This window comes from Microplitis mediator, chromosome 1 (assembly GCF_029852145.1).
Source record: "Microplitis mediator isolate UGA2020A chromosome 1, iyMicMedi2.1, whole genome shotgun sequence".
NCBI classification, from domain to species: domain Eukaryota; kingdom Metazoa; phylum Arthropoda; class Insecta; order Hymenoptera; family Braconidae; genus Microplitis; species Microplitis mediator.
Window position 1 is genome coordinate 14,329,289 of NC_079969.1, and position 21,194 is coordinate 14,350,482.

The window sequence follows — 21,194 nt, forward strand, 5'->3', positions numbered from 1 at the left end:
GATTCATGATCATTAAATGGGAAGTATCCAACTCCATCTATCGGCTGTAGTGCTGACTCTAAGAATGTATATTTAGGCTGATTCAGTGATTTAGAGTATACATAAATGTTCTCGAATCTTAAACCATTAGGATGAGTAATTAGTGCAAGGAGTGCATTTGTTTTTCCACAATATGATGGTCCACAAAGAACTGCTCTAACAGTATTTGGTAGCAGTGCACCATGACGTTTTTGAATTTTTTTATCATCACCTTGAATTACTTGATCAAAATTGATCACAGGTAATTTAGATGCTTGTTTCTCAAACTTCATTTTGAATTATTTTAGATAACACTAAATACTATGTTAATCCGCTGATGACTCAATTCTGACTCAACAATATGTCTATAAGTGTCGAGTATTTATACGATCGAGATCAGTCATAAAGCTACAATGGCTAAGAGCGGACGTATTAGTAAAGTTGAAACTAAGCGTGGCAAAGGTTTTGTCAACAGTGTTATAAATAAACTACCAATAGAATTACACGTGCCAGGATATCAGTATTGTGGACCCGGTACAAAATTAGTAAAAAGATTAGCTCGTGGTGATCCAGGAATAAATCCTCTAGACAGAGCTTGTAAAGCTCAAGATATTGCTTATTCAAAAAATTCAGACAATATGGCTGCACGTCATGAAGCTGATAAAGAGCTTGCTGAAAAAGCTTTACAACGTTTCCATGCGAAAGATGCCAGTCTTGGTGAAAAAGTAGTTGCTTGGGGTGTCAATAAGACCATGAGAGTGAAGAGAAGCTTGGGCATGGGCATGGAAAAGATGGATGCAGTTAAAAAGAAGTTGAATGGTAGGAAAAAGAATATTCGAGTACCTCACCATATGTTAGATGTACCTCTAGTATCTAAATCTCGTAGGATGCCAGTACCACAAAAAAATGGTGAACTAACACCAAAATTTGGTGGAATATTACGTAAAAAGGAGTTGAAAATAAAGAGGGAGAATCCGAAAAGAAATGGTAAAAAGAAAAAGAAGATCGTAAAGAAAAAAAAAACTTGTTCCTATCCCGCAAATTATAAAATCAGCTAGAAAAACTATGGGTGAAAGTGTACTTTTGCGGGGGAATAAGTACATTTCATCGTATAAGTCGGCATTACGAGGAGCTCGTGAAGCTGTAAAAATGGTTGGTGGGAAAAAAAATATACGATCACCACGTGTATTACCAATACCACAACTAAAATTGGGTGGGTTTTTACCATTTTTAGTACCAATTTTTGCTGGCTTAAGCGCTACTCGCGCATTATCTGGGGGCGTTGCTGGTATCGCTAAAGTTATAATTGCTGCTAAGGATGCTAAGCGTGAATTGGAGGAGGCTAAATAGCATAATCAACAATGGAAGCTATAGCCTTGGGTAAAGGGTTATACTTGTCACCGTACAAGACTGGAACGGGATTATTCTTGAGCCCTCCACCAAAAAACATGTAACGCTACCTCATCGAGCTCTCACCAATTTCGATTTAATCAAGTATGCAAAGGATCTAAAAATTTCATATTTCCGAGGTGTTTTCATGAGAAATAATTTACCAAAATCTGGTCCATGGAAAAAGGAATCAGCAATCGTAAATCTAGATAATAGAAATGGTGGTGGAACTCATTGGGTCACATACAAGAAAAATGGTGATGATGTCATTTATTTTGACAGTTTTGGTAACCTCCAATCACAAAAAGAATTCACGAAATATCTCGATGTTGGTAGCGTGAAATATAATCATCAGAAATATCAAGATTATGATACCGTTATATGTGGACATTTGTGTCTAAAATTCTTCAATAATGAGCTATAAATGGGTGTGGTTTAATTGACATGCTTAGTCATGGCTGATTCGTTGACGTTAACACTATCTGGAGCTACATCCACATTAGAAGCTCAATATTTTCCACCGATTGAATTATCACCTGGAAAAAGTTATGTCTTGGGTCTTGTGGAATTGTTAACATTCAATTCTATACCTAACATCGATGAAGGTTGTAATAAGTTCTATTTATCCAGCATAAATGGGAAGGAAGCTGATAAGGTTATAACAATACCTACTGGAAGTTATGAACTTCGTGACATTGAAAAATATTTAATAAAGGAAATACCGGAGAGTGTAGAATTGGGCATCAAAGCGAATAACAATGAATTACATAGTGAAATTAACTGTAATCGAATTGTAAATTTTTGAGCCAAAAGATTCGATCGCATCATTGTTGCGATTTGGAAATCGTCGACTTGCACCAAACCTTTTCCACAAATCTGATTTACCAATAAAAATCCTCAAAATTAATGCATTGCGAGTTGAGTGCAATATTACTACTGGTGCATATATGAATAACCGTAAAGTACATACAATTCATGAGTTGTTTCCAAGTGTTGCACCAGGATATAAGATCATCGAAGTACCATCACACATCATTTATTTACCAGTGGCCGTACAGTCAATATACAATCGACAGGTACGAATTGTAGATCAAGACGGGGAGTTGGTGAATTTTCGTAGTGAAACGATAACAATAAGATTGCACATTAAATCAGTCAAATAATGGGGATTGTGTTCGATAAAAAAATTGGTGGTAGTTATGAAAGTGAAGCATCATGCCGAAAGCCCATCAGTCGTCGTGCCCCTGTCAGGGTGCTAACATCTCAGATCGCCCAATTTCTCAAAAACCTGGGATTATAATTACGTGGAAAATCAGAGGTAAAATAAGAAAAATCAATTTATGCTGCATTATACTACCATGGCGGAAATCTTAAACATCCAAAAACCAATAATCTTCGATGAATCAATTTCTCACTATGAGGTCCATTCACATCAACCTTATGCTTCAACAACATTCAATAATAGTGATGAAATAAGAATCAGTATTCAACATTAGGATTTATGCATTCTACCGAGTAAGAGTACTTTACACATTTGTGGGAGATTTACGAAAGAAGATGGCACTGCTGTTAGTGAAACTATGGAGTTTGTTAACACGGCCATTTGTCACATGTTTGAAGAAATATGCTACGAATTGAATGCTATTGAAATCGATAGATGTAAGAATGTTGGAATTACGTCTTATGAAGAATTATATATCTTTAACCCCCGGACAGGCTAATTTAATGGAAAACGCCGGGTGGTTACAAACTGGTGATAAATTGACTAATGGCGATGGATATTTTGATATTTCTATACCGCTGAGTTTATTACTTGGATTCGCTGAAGATTATAATCGGATTATTATGAATGCCAAGCATGAATAAATTCTCATCAGATCAAACACTGATATTAATGAATATCTAAATACACCTGCTGCTGCTATAGACGCTGCTGAAAAAGTTAAAATAGTTCCTAATAAAGTGGAATGGAATGTACCATACATTACAATGTCGGATAAGCAGAAGATTCAAGCACTAAGTTTCATCTCAAATGATCCAGCTATTCCATTAAGCTATCGTACATGGCAATTACATGAATATCCACTACTTCCGAAAACAACAAAACATGTTTGGCCTATTAAAACTTCAACACAATTGGAGAAACCACGATATCTGGTTTTAGGATTTCAAACTGCAAGAAAAAATATTGTGACGAAAAATTCCAGCCACTTTGATCATTGTAATATTCGAGATGTTAAAGTTTTCCTCAATTCTCAAAGTTACCCGTATGGAAATTTGAATCTAAACATTAATCGCAATCAGTATGCTTTATTGTATGATATGTATACTAATTTCCAAACGTCATACTATAATAAAGAGCCGGAACCATTGTTGACTAAAGCAGGATTTTCGGAAGAAGCACCACTCTACATTATCGATTGTTCAAAACAAAATGAATCAATCAAATCTGGACCAGTGGACATTTGTGTTGAATTTGAATCAAATGATCAGTTTCCTGATCAGACATCAGCATACTACTTAATTCCACATGATTGTATTATTGAATACAATCCATTAGGTAGTACTGTAAGAAAATTAACTTGATAATAAATGTATTAGAAAACAAGGTTGAGAGAAATAAATAAATATTCACAATTAAAATATGTTTTAATCTAATTAATTAATTAATATATCATGATAAGTACATATAATTATATTTAAGTTGGAAAAAATCATAAGTATGAATTTATAATTATTTTAATGCATCTTTCAGTTTTTTACACTTAGTACAATCTTTTTTGTAAGGATAAGGATAAATTCCCGGAACATCATAATCAGGACTTGTTATTGAATTGTGTTCAATGCAAAACTTATAGTCCATAATTTTAAAGTCCTGTTTTAAATTAATTGGTAGTTTATCCCAGACGAAACGTATTTGAGACCGAGCAAATTAAAGAATGAACACGTCATCAAGACAAGCAATGTCAGCCGCATCCATTTTTCTCAAATCTGATAGTTGGTAGAATAACTGTACTGACTTCTCATATGATGGCTTACAGCCCCAATATTTCAAAAACCATTGTTTTAGCTGCTGAACAGTTCCATATGAACAGGCATAATGTCCGAGTTTAGTGTGGTTGAATCTGAATGCGCATCGAGGTCTATTCATATTTTCGAGATTATCAATTGAAAAGAATCTCATTAGTTCTAAATCAATAACTGGGACTGCATAATCAATCATTTCTTCGAGTCGTTTTTGCATTGTTGGTCCTTGAACATAAAAATATCGTGCATTCTGAACTAGTAGTTTTACCATAGGTTTCAATGATTCACAAGGATGATCACCAGTATACCAGTGAATACCATGACGATTCCCATCTTGATCTTCACTTTGTCGTACAATCACAGTGTCGGTGTACTGAATAGGTGGTTTGAATACACAAATTTTGCACTGATAAACACCATTTGCATTATTTAAATTATTAATATCAACTACACAGAGTTCCTTGATGATAATTTTCCATTAGGAACTTTATAACCAACAAAATCCACTATATACTCCATTGTGATTTATTTATCGACTATAAGAGTGTCCAATTTTTCAAGATTTTGAATGTTTTTATATAAGTTCTTTATTGAATCTTTAAGAGCAATACAACTTGGACACGATGTGTCTCGTTTACTTCTGATGATATCCAAATTTTTATAATAAGAAAATAGATCACGAAGAAAGGAACTAATGAACTCAGGACATACGTCACCAAAATAATTTTCTACTATTTCATCAGTATCTATCATACCAGGATGACTTATACGTAAAAATTGTTTTTCACTATCACTAAGTTCCTCCATTTAGCACAGCTATAACTACGAGGATTGAACTAAAAAGCTAGAGTTTTTATAATGGTTACTCCCTCTCTAAAAAATGCTCTTTGTGGGGATTTCTACAGAAAACATAATTTGGGAATACAAAGCAAAAAATGATTGGTCCAAAACCGGTTAGATCAACCGTTAAAACCCCTACTTCTAATATAATAAAAATATTCTTGGAAAAACTTTCAAATTTTTGTCCATAACCCGCCCCCTAACAGCTGTTAAAATGATTTAGAATAATCAGGATTAGAAATTAAACCCCCATCAATATGTGCGGGAAAATTCGAGAACGTTCTCGAATGTTCAACCCCCCACCGATTCCCTTTCCCAATCCTGCATAAAGCAGTGAAAATTTGAAAACATATAGTAAAAAGTCCTTATTTATCTGCTAAGCCCCAAAATCAACTTTTATCGATAAGCGAAAACAAGACCCCCAAGCAAAACCTGCATTACCATGATCAGGTTCCAGTCAAAATCTGCATTACCATGGTTGGGCCTCAACCAAGTCGGCATTATCATGATCAAGTCCCCACCAAATCTAAATTATCATCAATAAGAAACAGACCCCAAAATATCGATAGAATAAATCTACATTACCATAAATAATGAAAAAATGCCTCAAATATCGATAGAATGAATCTACATTATCATCAACACCACAAAAGGCCCCAAATATCGATAAAAACAAATCTACATTGCCGCCACTAGGTACTTACCCTGGGTCGGTAAAGTAGGACACTGTTTTGATTCCGGGGCCAAAGGCCTCACTATTCATCTACTCCAAAAATTATTTTGTTTTATTAGTAAAAAATGAGTTACGATTGCCACTCAACCCTCGCTCTAAGATCGCTCATTCAAAGGAATCAACAGCCAATCCAAGGGTCAACGGGGACAGGAAAGTAGTACCTCAACAACGAAAAGGAAAAGAAATTAAAAAAAAAATGATATCAGCGCAAAAGTAGGAAATTTATGATTGCTATCCTCTTTTTCTCAACTATAACAATATTTTCAATCAGCCTCAAAAATTTAAGCGTAAATAAGGATGCGATAAACCTTAAAATCATATTTATTCATTAGCATATTTGATGCCAATCGACTTATAAAAATAACTCTGCTTAATAAAAAGAAAAATTTCTATGAAAGAAAACCTACATCGAAACGTATCCCTAAACAAAATAAAATAAGGCTTGAATTAGATATTTAAGCTGAAAAATTGCATTGGTTAGTTCGAACGCCAAAATTCACGCATCCACAATTAAAATAATTAATAGTCGGACATAACAACAGCAATGACAACTAAATATTAAGTAACACAGGGCAGCCAACTAACTTCTGTGCACGCAGTGGCCGAACTAGCTGCATTGATTCAACAATAGTAGACAAATCTATAGCAACAGATGCCAGATGGTTTGTACTTAATCATACTCACGATAGCGACCATTTCCCTATAGTCATTAAGCTGTTAACTCCAGATGACTATACTTTGCCAGGTCACACAGACAAATTCCTATTTAAAAAAGCAGATTGGGATTTATTCCAATGCTAAGTAGACGAACTATTTCAAAGGCTTCCTGAAATTGATCAAAGAGTCGAAACCCCTGTCGATAATATAACAGCAGAGTTTTCATCTATAATCCTCGAAGCAGCAAATTTAGCGATTCCAAAAATTAACACGAGACGAAAGAAACAATTATATTGGTGGAATGATGAGTGTAAAAAAGCGGTCCTGGACCAAAAGAAAGCTTTTCGTCTATACAAAAGAAATTCTCACACTGACCAGAGCGATGAATTAAAAATAAAGTTTAAGAAAAAGAGAGCTATAGCCAGAAGAACTCTAAAAAACAGTCGATGGAACTCTAGGAGGGACTTTGTTTCATCTATCAACAACCAAACTCCGGCAACGGAGGTCTAAAATAAAATACACTGCCTAAACACAGGCAAGAGAAAAGATTTTAGCACTATCGTTTTGGTAAAAGAAAATGGTAAATTTACCGCGAATCCAAACGAAACTGCAGACATGTTCGCGGATTCACTTGCATTAAATTCGAGCTCCTATAATTATGATGGAAAGTTCTTAGACTTCAAGAAAAGAGAAGAAACCAACTCACTTTTCGATACCCAGGACAACAGTCTCCCTTTTAACAACGAACTGTCGATGTATGAACTCACGAGGGAACTAGCAAAGCTGCGAAATTCCAGTCCAGGTCCTGACGGGATTCCGAACATTCTTATCAAAAATCTATCAACTAGAGGCCTTTGCTACTTACTAGACTTGTTCAACTTAATATGGCTCGGACAGCTCTTTCCAAAAAATTGGGAAGAAGCTATAATAGTGCCAATTTTAAAGCCAAACAAAATTTCAAGCAACTATAGAAGCTACCGACCCATCGCCTTAACCTGTAACGTTTGCAAACTTATGGAAAAAATAGTCTCCAAAAGACTAAGGTGGTATTTAGAAAGTAACAACCTCATATCTCCACGGCAATATGGGTTCCGACAGTTCCGTTCGACTCAAGATCATTTAACCAATTTTGTCACTCAAATATGCGATTCATTTATAGACAACCAAGTCCTCATAACTACATATTTGGATATTGAGAATGCATATGTAATGGCATGGGCTTCAGACTCCTGCGCATTCTGGAAAAAAAGAATATAAGAGGAAATTTGCTAGTTTTCATTAAAAACTTTCTAACGAACAGGAGGATTAAGTTAGAGTAGACCACACTCTTTCAGGGTTCCGTCACTCGTAATCCGAAGACATTAAATCCGCGACAAAATATCCGAAGACATTTTATCCGATAGACGAAATATCCCCGGACTAAATACTCGATAGATAAAACATCCCCGACAAAATATCTTATAATATAAATAGTACGGTACCCTTTTATCAGAAATGTTTAATATATTTTCACACAAAATTTGAGTGGGTGATATTAAAAATAGATCAACACATATGCTTGAAATCGTACTGTGCCCTTTTTTTCACACATTTCGGGTGGGTATTATTTTGGAAATAGGTCAACACATATGCTTGGAATGGTACAGTACCCGTTTATCGAAAACCATGAATTATTTTTTCACTGAAAATATATTGTTCTGAATAAGATTTATCGACAGGATATTTTGTCACGGATTTTTTGTCTTTTGAATATTTAGTCCAAGGACATTTTGCCTATCGGATAAAATATCTTCGGATTTCATGTCGTGGATTTTACGTCGCGGATCTATTGTCCAGGGATTACGATTCGTGTCACCCTCTTTCAGACAGCAAGAAAGTTGAAAATAGTCTTCCACAAGGAGCTGTTTCAAGTGTTATCTTATTCGTGATAGATATTTGTTTAATTACTTAATAACTAATTAATTATTAAGTGAGAGGATGAGAGGATCTGGTGTGTGTGAATTGGCGGGCAATGAATAAATTTATTTAACACTGCGATTGTAATTAATAAACACTATAAATATTTTATTTACAATATATACACTATATGAGAATTGTTTATGATGAGACTGGTATTTATTTAATAGTATAAATGTTTATTTTATGAGAATTTCACTCGCGAGCAACACGTGGCCAAGATGGCGTCAAGGCGCGAAAAGTGCCGGTACACGAGGTGAGACTAATTGATGCAAAATTATCACTGAGAATATGAATGAGAACAAAAATAAAGCAATAAATAATTACTATGAATTATTATGAGATAAAAGCACTGAGAACTTTAATGAGAACGCAAAAGATTACGATATTACGAGACGATTTATGAAAGCACGAGGCGTCAGCCATGAAATCACTATAACTATATGAGTGAGAGAGAGCCTTCAAGAGTGAGTGAGACAGCGCATCCGTCTTCTTCATCCCCACTCTAGCGGTCCCTTGAATGAGAATGCGACTAGCGGAGCCGCCTATAGTAGATGAATGACCGGTAATGCAGGCGATAAGATATCGACGGTGAGAATTGCATAGCTGAGCGCGGGAGATTTGAACATTCTCCCCGCCTTCTCCTACTCGTTGGAGAAGTGAGACAATTTATGAGAATCTTCCGTGGTCGATGAGACGGGCAATAGCACTAGTTTGCTTATTGGCCTTTTGAGAGTGGTTGATGCAGTTTTGAGAGTAACCACTCTGATGAGACCATCGGCACCGGGATGTAGTTGGATGACACGGGCGAGCGGCCATTTTGTTGGTGGATACCGCTCGTCTGAAAGCAAGACAAGTGATCCAACTGCGATGTCGTGATGAGAAGTGTTCCATTTTGAGATCGATTGATGAGATTGTAAACATTCTGTGGACCACCGGTCCCAGAAATGCTGTAAGCGTTCTTGAATATGTTGCAGATGAGATAATCTTGAGGTTGAGATTGCGGTGAGATTAGGTTCCGGAATGGTATTGATAGCAGCACCTCGGATGAAATGTCCGGGCGTGAGAGCAGTGAGATCGTCCGGATCCTCTGAGAGTGCGCTGAGAGGACGAGAATTGAGAACTGCTTCAACTTGTATGAGAAAAGTTGAGAAATCTTCGTAGGTGAGAAGTGTGTCAGCAATGGTTCGCTGAAGATGATACTTTATTGATTTTACTGCAGCCTCCCATTTTCCTCCCATATGAGGAGCCCCAGGTGGGTTGAATGACCACTGGGTTCCATCATTGGCGAGATGCTGCTGTAGATGAGATGATTCCTTGAGAGCACCGGTGAGAAGTTGCTTGAGAATGAGATCAGCACCCTTGAAGTTTGTTCCGCAGTCACTTCGAAGTGTGCGGCAAATTCCCCGTCTGCTAGTGAAACGGCGGAATGCCTTGAGAAAGCCTTCACTGGAGTAGTCAGTGACAACCTCCAAATGAACAGCTGATGTTAAGAGACAGACAAAGACAGCGATCCAGCCCTTATAGCATCTGGTACCGCGTCCTTGAAAGAACTTCAGAGACACTGGACCGGCGTAATCGACTCCAGTGTTCTCGAAGACGAGAGATGGTGAGACCCGATGAGATGGAAGTTGACCCATGAGCTGTTGAGATCTGACTCCCCGCATTCGTGCGCAGGTGAGACAGCGATGTATGAAGTTTTTAATTGGAGCTCGTCCACCAATTATCCAACACTTCTTTCGAACATGAGATAAAGTAAGCTGGGTACCTCCGTGCAAGGTGCGTAGATGAGAGTCTGAGATGATGAGACGTGAGAGCATACAATCCTTAGGAAGGATTGCTGGATGCTTGCTGTCAGCATCCAATGCTGAATTTTGAAGACGTCCACCGACTCGGATTACACCAGCTTGATCGATGAATGCGGTGAGACGGGTGAAACAGTGAGATTTCTTGAGAGTACTGCCTTGAGATAATACTGAGATTTCTGATGAGAAATATTCCTGCTGTGTTGATTTGATCCAATGAATGAGAGCTGATTGTAATTCAGCAGGTGTGAGAGGTGAGATGCTGAGAGATGAACCAGGTACTTTCTTAAAACATGAGATTGCTCTGAATACTGTTGCAGTACGCCGTAGTAGAGCTGTGAGTGTAGTCCATGAGTGAATGAGAGATGATAGTGGCATGAGAGGTGGGCTAGTTGAGACATGAGACTTGCAAGGTCTCATTTCTGAGTTTACTTGCTCTGTTTCATCTGTAGCTGAACTGAGAACATGATGAGATGGCCATTGAGAGGGAGGATCAGCTAGCCAGCTGGGTCCTGACCACCATAACTGATGGTTGATGAGCTGAGATGCGGTTAGACCCCTGGATGCACAGTCAGCCGGGTTTTGTTTTCCTGAGATGTATCTCCAGTGTGCATCTGGAGAATGTTGCTGGATCGCTTCAACTCGATTCTTGACGAATTCTTTCCATCTTGTTGGTTCACTGGTAACCCAAGCAAGTGTTGTTGATGAGTCGGTCCACAAGTAAGTTGGAACATAAGATAATTGAAGCGTAGATGAGACATGAGATGCCAGTTTTGAGAGCAATAATGCAGCTGAGAGTTCGAGTCGAGGAATTGTGAGACGTTTGAGTGGTGCAACTTTAGTTTTAGAGCAGATGAGAGAGATGATAGTCTGTTCGCCAGGTTGACAGACTCTGAGATATATCACAGCAGACATTGCTGCTTGAGATGCGTCAGAAAACCCGTGAATCTCGATGCCAGATGTATTGGGGATGAGATTGATCCATCGAGGAATTCTGAGATGAGACAGCTGAGGTAATTCATCGCGGAAAGTTTTCCATCGATGAACTAGCTCTGGTGAGAGAGAATCATCCCAGTCGACCTTTTGTAGCCAAAGGTCCTGGATGATGATTTTTGCTTTTACAATTACTGGTGAGATTAAACCCAGAGGGTCAAATAGCTGAGCAGCCTCTGAGGTGATGGTGCGCTTGGTGATACTGAGAGTTTGAGACGTCTTGCCAGTGAATGTGAGAACGTCTTCTTGACAATTCCATGAGAGACCCAAGATCTTTGAGATGTTGTCTGAGAATGAATGAGATTCTTCTGGACTGAGTGAGGATGAGATTTTGCTGAACTGAGGGTGGTTGCTTTTCCATTTAGCTAGTGGAAAGCAACCTAGATTGCAAAATGCTTCGACATTATTTGCAATGTCGTTGAGATCGCTGAGATTGTCGGCACCGCCGCCGATGTCGTTGACGTAACTGCCTTTTTGAAAGGGTTCCACTGCTAGTGGATATTGAGACCCTTCGTCGATGAGAAGTTGTTTGAGAGCTCGGCCAGCAAGATATGGTGCTGGTCGAGTGCCATATGTGACGGTGTTGAGTTGGTAGGCCACAGTGAGACCATTTTCAGTCCAGAGAATGCGCTGATAATTCCTGTCATCAGGGTGAATGAGAATTTGACGAAACATCTTCACGATGTCCGTCAAAAAGATGTATCTGTGACTTCTGAGGTACAGCAGTACATCACAGATCTTTGCTTGAAGACTTGGGCCGATATGCAGATGATCATTGAGAGAACTGGCTGATGATGTTTTGCTTGAACCATTGAACACTACCCTCAACTTCGTGGTTTCGCTGTCTTCGCGAACAACGCAATGATGAGGTAAATAATATACATGAGAAGGTTCAGGCGCCGTAGATGAGACACGAGTCATGTGTCCAAGTGATTCATACTTGTTGAGAAAGGTAGTATATTGACCTTGAAGTTTTGGATTTTGAGAAAGACGCTTCATGAGACGGTTGAGACAGCGCTGCGCAATATGACGAGATTCACCTAGCTTCTGATATGATGATTTGAATGGTAAACGGACGATGTATCGTCCTGATGCGTCTCGACAATGAGTTGATAGGAAGTGAGCTTCACACTCGGCTTCCTCGACGGTGAGAGTTTCGTTGCAGGATTCTGGAACTTCTTCAAGTTCCCAGAACTTGGTGAGAGAGTCGTGCAGTTGAGCATTAGAGATGATATGATGAGACAGGCTAGGTGAATGATGAGATTGTTCATGGACTGGGCCGAGAATCGTCCAGCCGAGCATGGTTTGCATGGCAATTGGTTCTGAAGAACTTCCTGCTCTGAGACCAGGTCGTATGATTCGACCATAGAAGTCTGCGCCGATGAGAAGATCAATGGTGCCTGATTTGTAGAAGTCTGGGTCGGCAAGTTCTAGATCTTTATTATGAGACCATTGCGTTGGTGAGATTGAGACTGATGGTATCTGCGCTGTGATTTTCTTGAGAATGTGTGCGTTGAGGTATGCGTGTTCTGATGAGATGGTAGACTGCAGTGTGAATGAGACCATGCCTGAGGTTTTTCCTGATGAGATATTGCCAACTCCTTGCAAAGGTATGTTGCATGGCTGAGAGATGAGACTGCAAGTGCGAACAGCAGCTTGAGAAATCAGAGTAAGTTCTGATCCAGGATCAATAAGAACTCTGATACGATGAGACGAGCCTGATTGATGAGAGATGAGAGCATGTGCGGTTGCCAGCAGCACTGTCGGTCGAGATGTCACATGCTGGTGATCTGGAGCACGGCTGATGGCAGATGAGATGAAAGCTGCTGCTTGAGAAGAGCAAAATTGTTATTGCTGAGATGTTTGCTGCTGAGCTTCTGGATAAGATGCAGGTGGTGTTGAGACTTGCTGCGTTTCAGCAGCTGCTGCAGGTGGCTTCTTAGTAAGCCTCATGAGACGAGAGTAATTTTTCGTGGTCTTCCGTAAACTTGTTCCAGTGCTCGGTGAGTAGGTCCAACTTTGCGTTGGCTGCACGCAATGACAGTGATTCGATGATACCGGCTTCAGCGGATGCAGCAACAGACGTGAAAATTGAGATGCGGTGCATCTGCAGCACAATTCTGTTAGGTACAGTAGCCATATCTGTAAATGAGAAGAATGAGACACACAAAGAAAATAAATTGTTTGTAAGAACGTTACTGAGATGCGAAACGAACTGACAGTGGTCGCTGCTATAAAATGAGACGCTGAGAACTGTTGCAATGGGCGCAGATGAGAGACGCAGATGAATGAGAAGTCAATTGTGCACTGATCACTTCACAATAATTAATTTGCACTTTGGTGTCCCTTAATTATTTTCCACAAGTGCAGTACCACGTCCTGGGTACTCCGCAATGCACCTGTGTTGAAGTGAAAAATATGCACTAACCAAAAACGTCACTTTTAGTCACTGAGAATAGATTTAAATAAATTTATTCGACCAATTCACACGATCCGGCTCGAAGGACCAAAAAATGTTTAATTACTTAATAACTAATTAATTATTAAGTGAGAGGATGAGAGGATCTGGTGTGTGTGAATTGGCGGGCAATGAATAAATTTATTTAACACTGCGATTGTAATTAATAAACACTATAAATATTTTATTTACAATATATACACTGTATGAGAATTGTTTATGATGAGACTGGTATTTATTTAATAGTATAAATGTTTATTTTATGAGAATTTCACTCGCGAGCAACACGTGGCCAAGATGGCGTCAAGGCGCGAAAAGTGCCGGTACACGAGGTGAGACTAATTGATGCAAAATTATCACTGAGAATATAAATGAGAACAAAAATAAAGCAATAAATAATTACTATGAATTATTATGAGATAAAAGCACTGAGAACTTTAATGAGAACGCAAAAGATTACGATATTACGAGACGATTTATGAAAGCACGAGGCGTCAGCCATGAAATCACTATAACTATATGAGTGAGAGAGAGCCTTCAAGAGTGAGTGAGACAGCGCATCCGTCTTCTTCATCCCCACTCTAGCGGTCCCTTGAATGAGAATGCGACTAGCGGAGCCGCCTATAGTAGATGAAAGACCGGTAATGCAGGCGATAAGATATCGACGGTGAGAATTGCATAGCTGAGCGCGGGAGATTTGAACATATTAATGATATGTTAGACCTCATCTCAGCTCCTGTGAAAGGAAACCTTTTTGCAGATGACCTCATAGTACATTGTAGTGGCAAGAACTCGAGACACACAGAGGATTTAGTTCAAAAGACGCTAGACTCCCTCCAGGAGTGGTCAGATGAATGTGGGTACAAATTTTCAAAAACTAAGTCCGAATTCATAATCTTTGACAGAGGAAGGAAGAAAAGAAGCATCACACTCCAACTGGGTGACCAGATAATAAACCAGGTTGATCAGATCAAATTACTGGGATTATATTTTGACGAAAAGCTGAGTTGGAAGGTACACTTAAAGTAACTTATAAGTGTATATGCAGGAACAGGATTGATTTACTGAAGGTAACGTCCTTAACGAAGTGAGGAGCTGACAAGCACTCAATGCTTTCAGCATACCGTGCCATACTTAGATCTAAGATGGATTATGGAGCTGGCATCTATGACACCGCAGCAGGACTCCGATTGAAGGAACTGGATAGTATTCATAACCTAGCCCCAAGACTTAGTCTTGGAGCACACAGAACTAGCCCGATAAACAGCATTCTCGCAGAAACAGACAAACTTAAAATCACAGTTCCCAAAGTGGCCCCCAAAAGACGATTTGTTACCCCATCATAGACTATTCCTACCATACATACCGATCTTCAACTAGCAGAGCTGCAAAGGAATATTACCTCTGAACAAACATATCGCAGCTTTTTTCAGGCTATTCTGGAAAAATATCAAAATTACACCTGCTTCTATACAGATGGCTCAGTCAAAGAGGGGAGAACTAGTTGTGCAGTGGTCTACCTTGATGCAAAATTGCGAAGCCACAGCAATCTCGAAAGCGCTATCCATAGCTATTGACAATCCTGAATTGGGTCATATTGCTATATTCACTGACTCAATGAGTTGTCTATCAGCTCTGTCAAATACGAAGAACACTAATCCGATTATTCTCAATATTCAAGAACAAATTAACGCTCTAACCAACATCAACAGAAGAGTCAAGCTGATCTGAATCATTGGACACCAAGGGATCCTAGGGAATGAAGAGGCTGACAAAGTTGCAAAAGAGGCAATTAATAATGACATAATTAACAATTCACTGACCACCACAGCTAAAGAAACCATAAAACATTTAAATAGCTCAATAAAATTTCATTTGAAAAAAATTAGGGAAGAATGGACAAGAAATAACTTACCAAAGTGAGCTGAAATCAGAGAAGCCCTTCTTGAACCTAACCCAGTACTCTTTCTATAGAATAGACCAGGTTATACTAATAAGATTACACATTGGGTATACCAAGGTAACTCATTCCTACCTAATTAGCATAGAACCCAAAAAAACTTGTGAATTCTGTAATATGGAGCTATCAGTCATGCATCTATTAACTGAATACCGAAGCCTCGTCAACTGTAGAAACAAAACCCAGCTTCCAAACAACATTAAGGACTGTCTCAGTTCGACAAGTGGATGTTATCGTACTTTAATGTTTCTCAAAGAAGCCAAGTTAATTAATGAAATATAAAATCCTAACTGTTTACTGTAATTCTTTATAGTTGTGTTCTGAAAATTCTTCATACTTGTTAAACTGCTTACTATATGTAATTGATTTAAGTGGTCGTCAATAACCTTGTAGTTATAAGGTGACCTTAGATAAATAGATAAAAAAAAAAATTTGATATTTTCTGAACGTTTTCGATAATTTTTATCGCCGAAATTTGAATGTTTCAGAACTTTTAAGATGATTTCTATTAAAGAAGTTCTAAAAAATTTCGATATCTTCAGAACTTTTTCGATAATTTAAAGAGTAAAAGTTTTGGAAAAGTTTGAGAATTCCGAACTTTTATGCCATTCTTCTTTGCCCCATGTGATTTTTCATGTTTGTAATGCAATTTGGATTGTTTTACAAAAGTTCGAAAAAGTTTGAAAAAAGTTCGATTTTGTCTCAAATTTCGAAGTTCGACATGTCAAACTTTTTTTGAACTTTATTTTTTACACGGGTAGGGGAAGATGTTTACTTCCAGACGGATTTTTGCCACCACCAATTAAATCAAAGCAATCTCAAAACGGATGAACTGTATCACAAGTAAATTCTGATAATGGTGTATACTTTGATCTACTTGCTCGTCTCGCAGTGAAACTTTAGTCCAAAGCTGCAGATTTTCTTCAAATTTCTTACGATCAGTTCTGCCTATCAGTGCAAGATAAATTAGCGAATAAAACGTATAAAGAATGTGGTCTATATTCACGTCTAATAAATTGTTGCTGCAACATTCAACAAATTTACTCCTAAAATGGAGCTAAAAAGATGAAGTGGTTCATCGTATACCACCAAGTTGAATTGCAGCTTAAGAGCTACTGTGCATGTTAGGCGATGAAAGCGCTGGTATAGAAGACGCAGAGTGGATAAATGGAGATAGAATAAGTGGTAGTTTCTACAATCTAGAAGAAGAAGATTATTCAATACCAATTATAGATATTTCGGAACAATTGAAAAATTTTTGGATTTCTGATAAATAACAGGTATACTTATTTGTTCGTTATGACAGATTTTCATTAATTTATTAAAGTTTTTTTTATTACAAGTAGTAAATATTTTAGAGTATAAAAATTTGTGTACTATCAATTGCAATATATCATGTACGGGGGTGGGGGTCTGTCATTTGTGATGCAACATTGATAGGGGGTTCACAAAAAATGTGACACAGTGTGACGAAGTGCGGAGGGCGGGGGGTCTAACAAGGTAAAATTTTGCGTGACGTATTTTATGAACGGCCCCTTACTTTCAGCTTAACATATTCCGTTAGCAATTACCAGCAGATACCTACTACTCAATTCTGCAGTGGTAACAACTATCAAATCAGGCTTCACCATAAGTCTTTCTATACTATAGCCCTACTTGGTGATAAAGCTGCGCCCACAATAACTTCAATCTCCCAGCAGTTATTCAACGTCCGATCAGGCTGCGTTTCATCGTCTTCATAATTACGTGACGTTAGTCTATAGCCCAATTTTTGGCTTTACAGCAAAAAATTATCATAACCTTTATGTCCTTAACTACCTAATTACCCAAGCAAGTCTTGATGTGTACACACTTAGTCAATTACATACTTAATTTGATCTATTCGGAATATTAAGTCAAGTCTGACAAATCCAGCCAGCCTGGATACCGACAAATCTCTATGCATGTTTGACTCCATGTGCTAGTCTCTCAAATTCTAGACAGCTATTAGTCTACTTACCCGTGAGCACCAAGCCCCGCTTATAGATGAGGTAAAGCCTATTCTTTGGTTTGTGCAACCAAATAATTTTTCCTGAAATGAGTCATGCCATTAGCAATTTCAACTACCCTCTCTTGTTAAACAAACCATTGACATCTCACTACGATCCGACAGATCAGCAGGTCGTCATTAGGATTGCTCCTAGCCACGTGCTGTTCAGCACTTTGGTAATTTAGGTAAGCCACCCCTGCATCAGCTACAGATTCTCCAATTCACGTGAGTTCACCATTCCTATAATCATCAAATGCAGTCTACTCCTTCCAACTAACCTGATACACATTTCACTTAACGAATTAAACAATAAAATCATTAATGATGATTGTATCTAACACTTTTAAGCAGAGCAAGACCAATTTTTGATTTCCTCAACAGAGAATACATGAGAATCAGATGGGAATATTATTGGCCAATAAAATTTATAGAATTATGGCTTTAACCAAGGAACTAATACTCTTGTTTTAAATTCAGAGTGATTGAGTATGAGTATTGAGACCATAATTTCCGTTTACTAAAACAAAGTATAGAAATTTATAATCTTACCGGAGAATTGTCTTTAACATTGTGTGTCTGCTTAGCAGGTTGTGCTACAGTTGGTGATTTTGCGTCATTTATTCCACTACTCATTGTCGTTCCTCCTCCTGGGCTGCAGCTTCCAGCAGCTGGTGATTTACTTCCTGGACTACTCGTTCCTCTGAAAATAGTAAATTGATTGAAATGATAGTTTGAATTGATATTTTATCCTATTAGCAATAACAAATTTTCCTAACCGTTAATTCCTTCAAACGATAAATGAGGTTAAGGAAAGAAAAATAGAAAACATCCAATTTTCATTGCAATGGTGATTTTTTTAACAAAAATTGTAATTTCAATGTCAATTTATTGAAAATTTAGTCCGATTTTGCTACGTAAAACCTTGCAATCATAATAAAGTTCAGTAACTCGTAATATGGAATAATCTTGTGTTGTCTAGCCACATAAACTATCTAGTTATAAGTTATTGCATCAAAGTTAACCGAATAAGTTAAAAAACTAAAAGAATTTCTGGCACCTTAAGAATTATGAAGTCTAACATTTTGGCTTTAATTATATTCAATAAAAACACTGAGTAATTTTCAATTTCCTGCTATGAAAATTAAATAGTTTTAAAAAAAGGGAAAGTTCTTGATTTCGGTCCGAATTTTGAAAATCAACTTTATAATAGGTTTCGAAATTTGAGGTTCAAGGAAGCTATTCTGACTATTTTCAAGATGACGTCCGAGTGTATATGCGTGTGGATGTACGAGCATATGTATGTAAATATTCTGTAACTTTTGAACGCGTAATCTGAATTGGCTTTTTAAGGTAGCATTTGAAGTAGCTTATTAATTTCAACAATTTTTCAGAAGTTCAGGATAATCAATACGGTACGTTTAGAGATATTTCAGAAATAAAATTTTTTCGAAAATGTTTTTTTCAGATAACTTGTAATGTACTAGATGGATGGATTCCAAAATCCAACCAGCTTTAAAACTTTATAAGCTGCGTCGAATGCCACCAAAATCGGTTAATTCGTTTAAGAAAAAGCGTTGTCGAAAGATTTCGAAAAAGTGTTTTCTTCTAATAAAATTCAAATTTTTGAACTAATTGATGATTATCAAACAAGGCCGAATGTCACTTTGAACATCTAAATTGGTTTTTTAGAAAAATATAAAATCGATGATTAAAAATAAAATAAAAAGATTTACTTTATTGTTCCTGAATAACTAACAATATTGTTTACCAAATTTTTCAAAAAATATTTTCAATCTTAAGAGATTAATGGAAGGTGCGACATTGCTATTTTTGAACTTGAAGAGCTTAAAAATGTATAAAAAATAGTATTTTCGAGTGTAAGAGCTCGATAATAGCGGGAAGTTTTGGAGTTGGTCCACAGGATCATGCAGTTTTCAGACTTTTTTTAAGTATTGAATAATTTACTCGACTTGGCGGGTGAATTAATGATTCAACACTTCCTTGAATTATCAAAAAAGGGATAAATCATTTCTTTGTTAGTAAGATAATTTCTCTTCTACGGTAACAATGAAACGGTAATCTTTTGCAATAAGAGACTCACTTTAGCTTTCGTACAGTCTGTGCATAGGGTCTGGGCCACAACGATTTTCTCATATGTACCCTGAGATGCAACCTCAACATTTAAGTCAACAGAATCAAGGCAGCTGATCACAAGATCTAGTAGAGCTAAGAACTCTACATAAATTTATTAGCTTGACCATGTCACCCGAAACTCAAGTCAATAATACATATGCATATTTTATCTAACCTTCCGTCCGCCGTGACGTTCTACCACCATGTATTCAATATTGCGTTGTTGCCAAGTATCGTAACTATAATTTTAAAAAATTAAAACCACACAAGCTTACACGACTAAATTTTTTTTAATTTTTCAATAAAATAAAAATTTTGTATTAAATAAAAATATTAAAGAAAAATATGAATTAAATGAGCTGAAAATGAGTCACTGGTGGTAACTAACAACACTGCGCAGAAAATCCGAGCAAATTCAATGCCCGAGTTTACTCGCGTCAGCGGCACATCGCCACGTTTCTCAGGTTTTCTAACAAAAAAATTATTTTTTTAATATTTAAGATATCGAAAAAATAATCATCATTCATTCATCCGATACTGAAAAGTACACTAGAAGAACTCATATTTTTTTTTTTCTTTTTAAATAATCTTTTAATAAAAATTGCGGCGCTGTGATCATAGCGCGATGGACAAAGCCCAAATGCTTCCTATTCGCATCCATATAATTTACGCCGAGAAGCCGAAGATTAGGTGAGAAAGTTCAGTTGCTCCGCGTTTTCCGAGTGATAGCCAAAAACCTTTAGAGATTCTATCATGGACCGTCCTGACTACGGTTCACTACCGAGGAAGCCCTCCTCGATCTAGTTACGATAGAAGTGTCACGCTACGTTGGACAGTTTTCCGATTCCGGTGCCATGCCGTTGCTTTCACTGAAATTAAATTGTCGTCCAGCGCTGAGATTTCAAACAACGCATTCAGCATCGACCCATCACAGGGTCAAACTGACTCCGCAGAAGTCTATGTTTTCCGCCGAAAATTCAGTGTGTAAAATTTCTCTATCACTAATAACCGTCCGTCGACTTAAACGAGGGTGTTAGCGGTTAGCAATTTTGAAAAATTGATTTTTTTGTCTTTTCTTACAGTTAAACATTTCAAAAGTATAATCCTGAAATTTAAAGTCATTCAGAGCAATCTTTGCTCAACCCTCCCTTAAGTTGAAAAAAGTAAAATTTGTTTTCATCAAGTTTTTATAGGGG

At 37.5% G+C, this 21,194-nt stretch overlaps 1 protein-coding gene across 9 annotated transcripts in view; it reads right to left on the reverse strand.

Moving 5' to 3' along the window:
• The window catches only part of LOC130677904 (synaptotagmin-7), a 1,016,663-nt gene that overhangs the window by 603,046 nt on the left and 392,423 nt on the right, over positions 1-21,194 (reverse strand). For all 9 annotated transcript variants that reach the window (XM_057484877.1, XM_057484884.1, XM_057484842.1 and 6 more), the window contains one exon: positions 18,415-18,565. In XM_057484877.1, the coding sequence (XP_057340860.1) occupies positions 18,415-18,565 (151 nt within the window). The remainder of the gene's footprint in view (positions 1-18,414; positions 18,566-21,194) is intronic.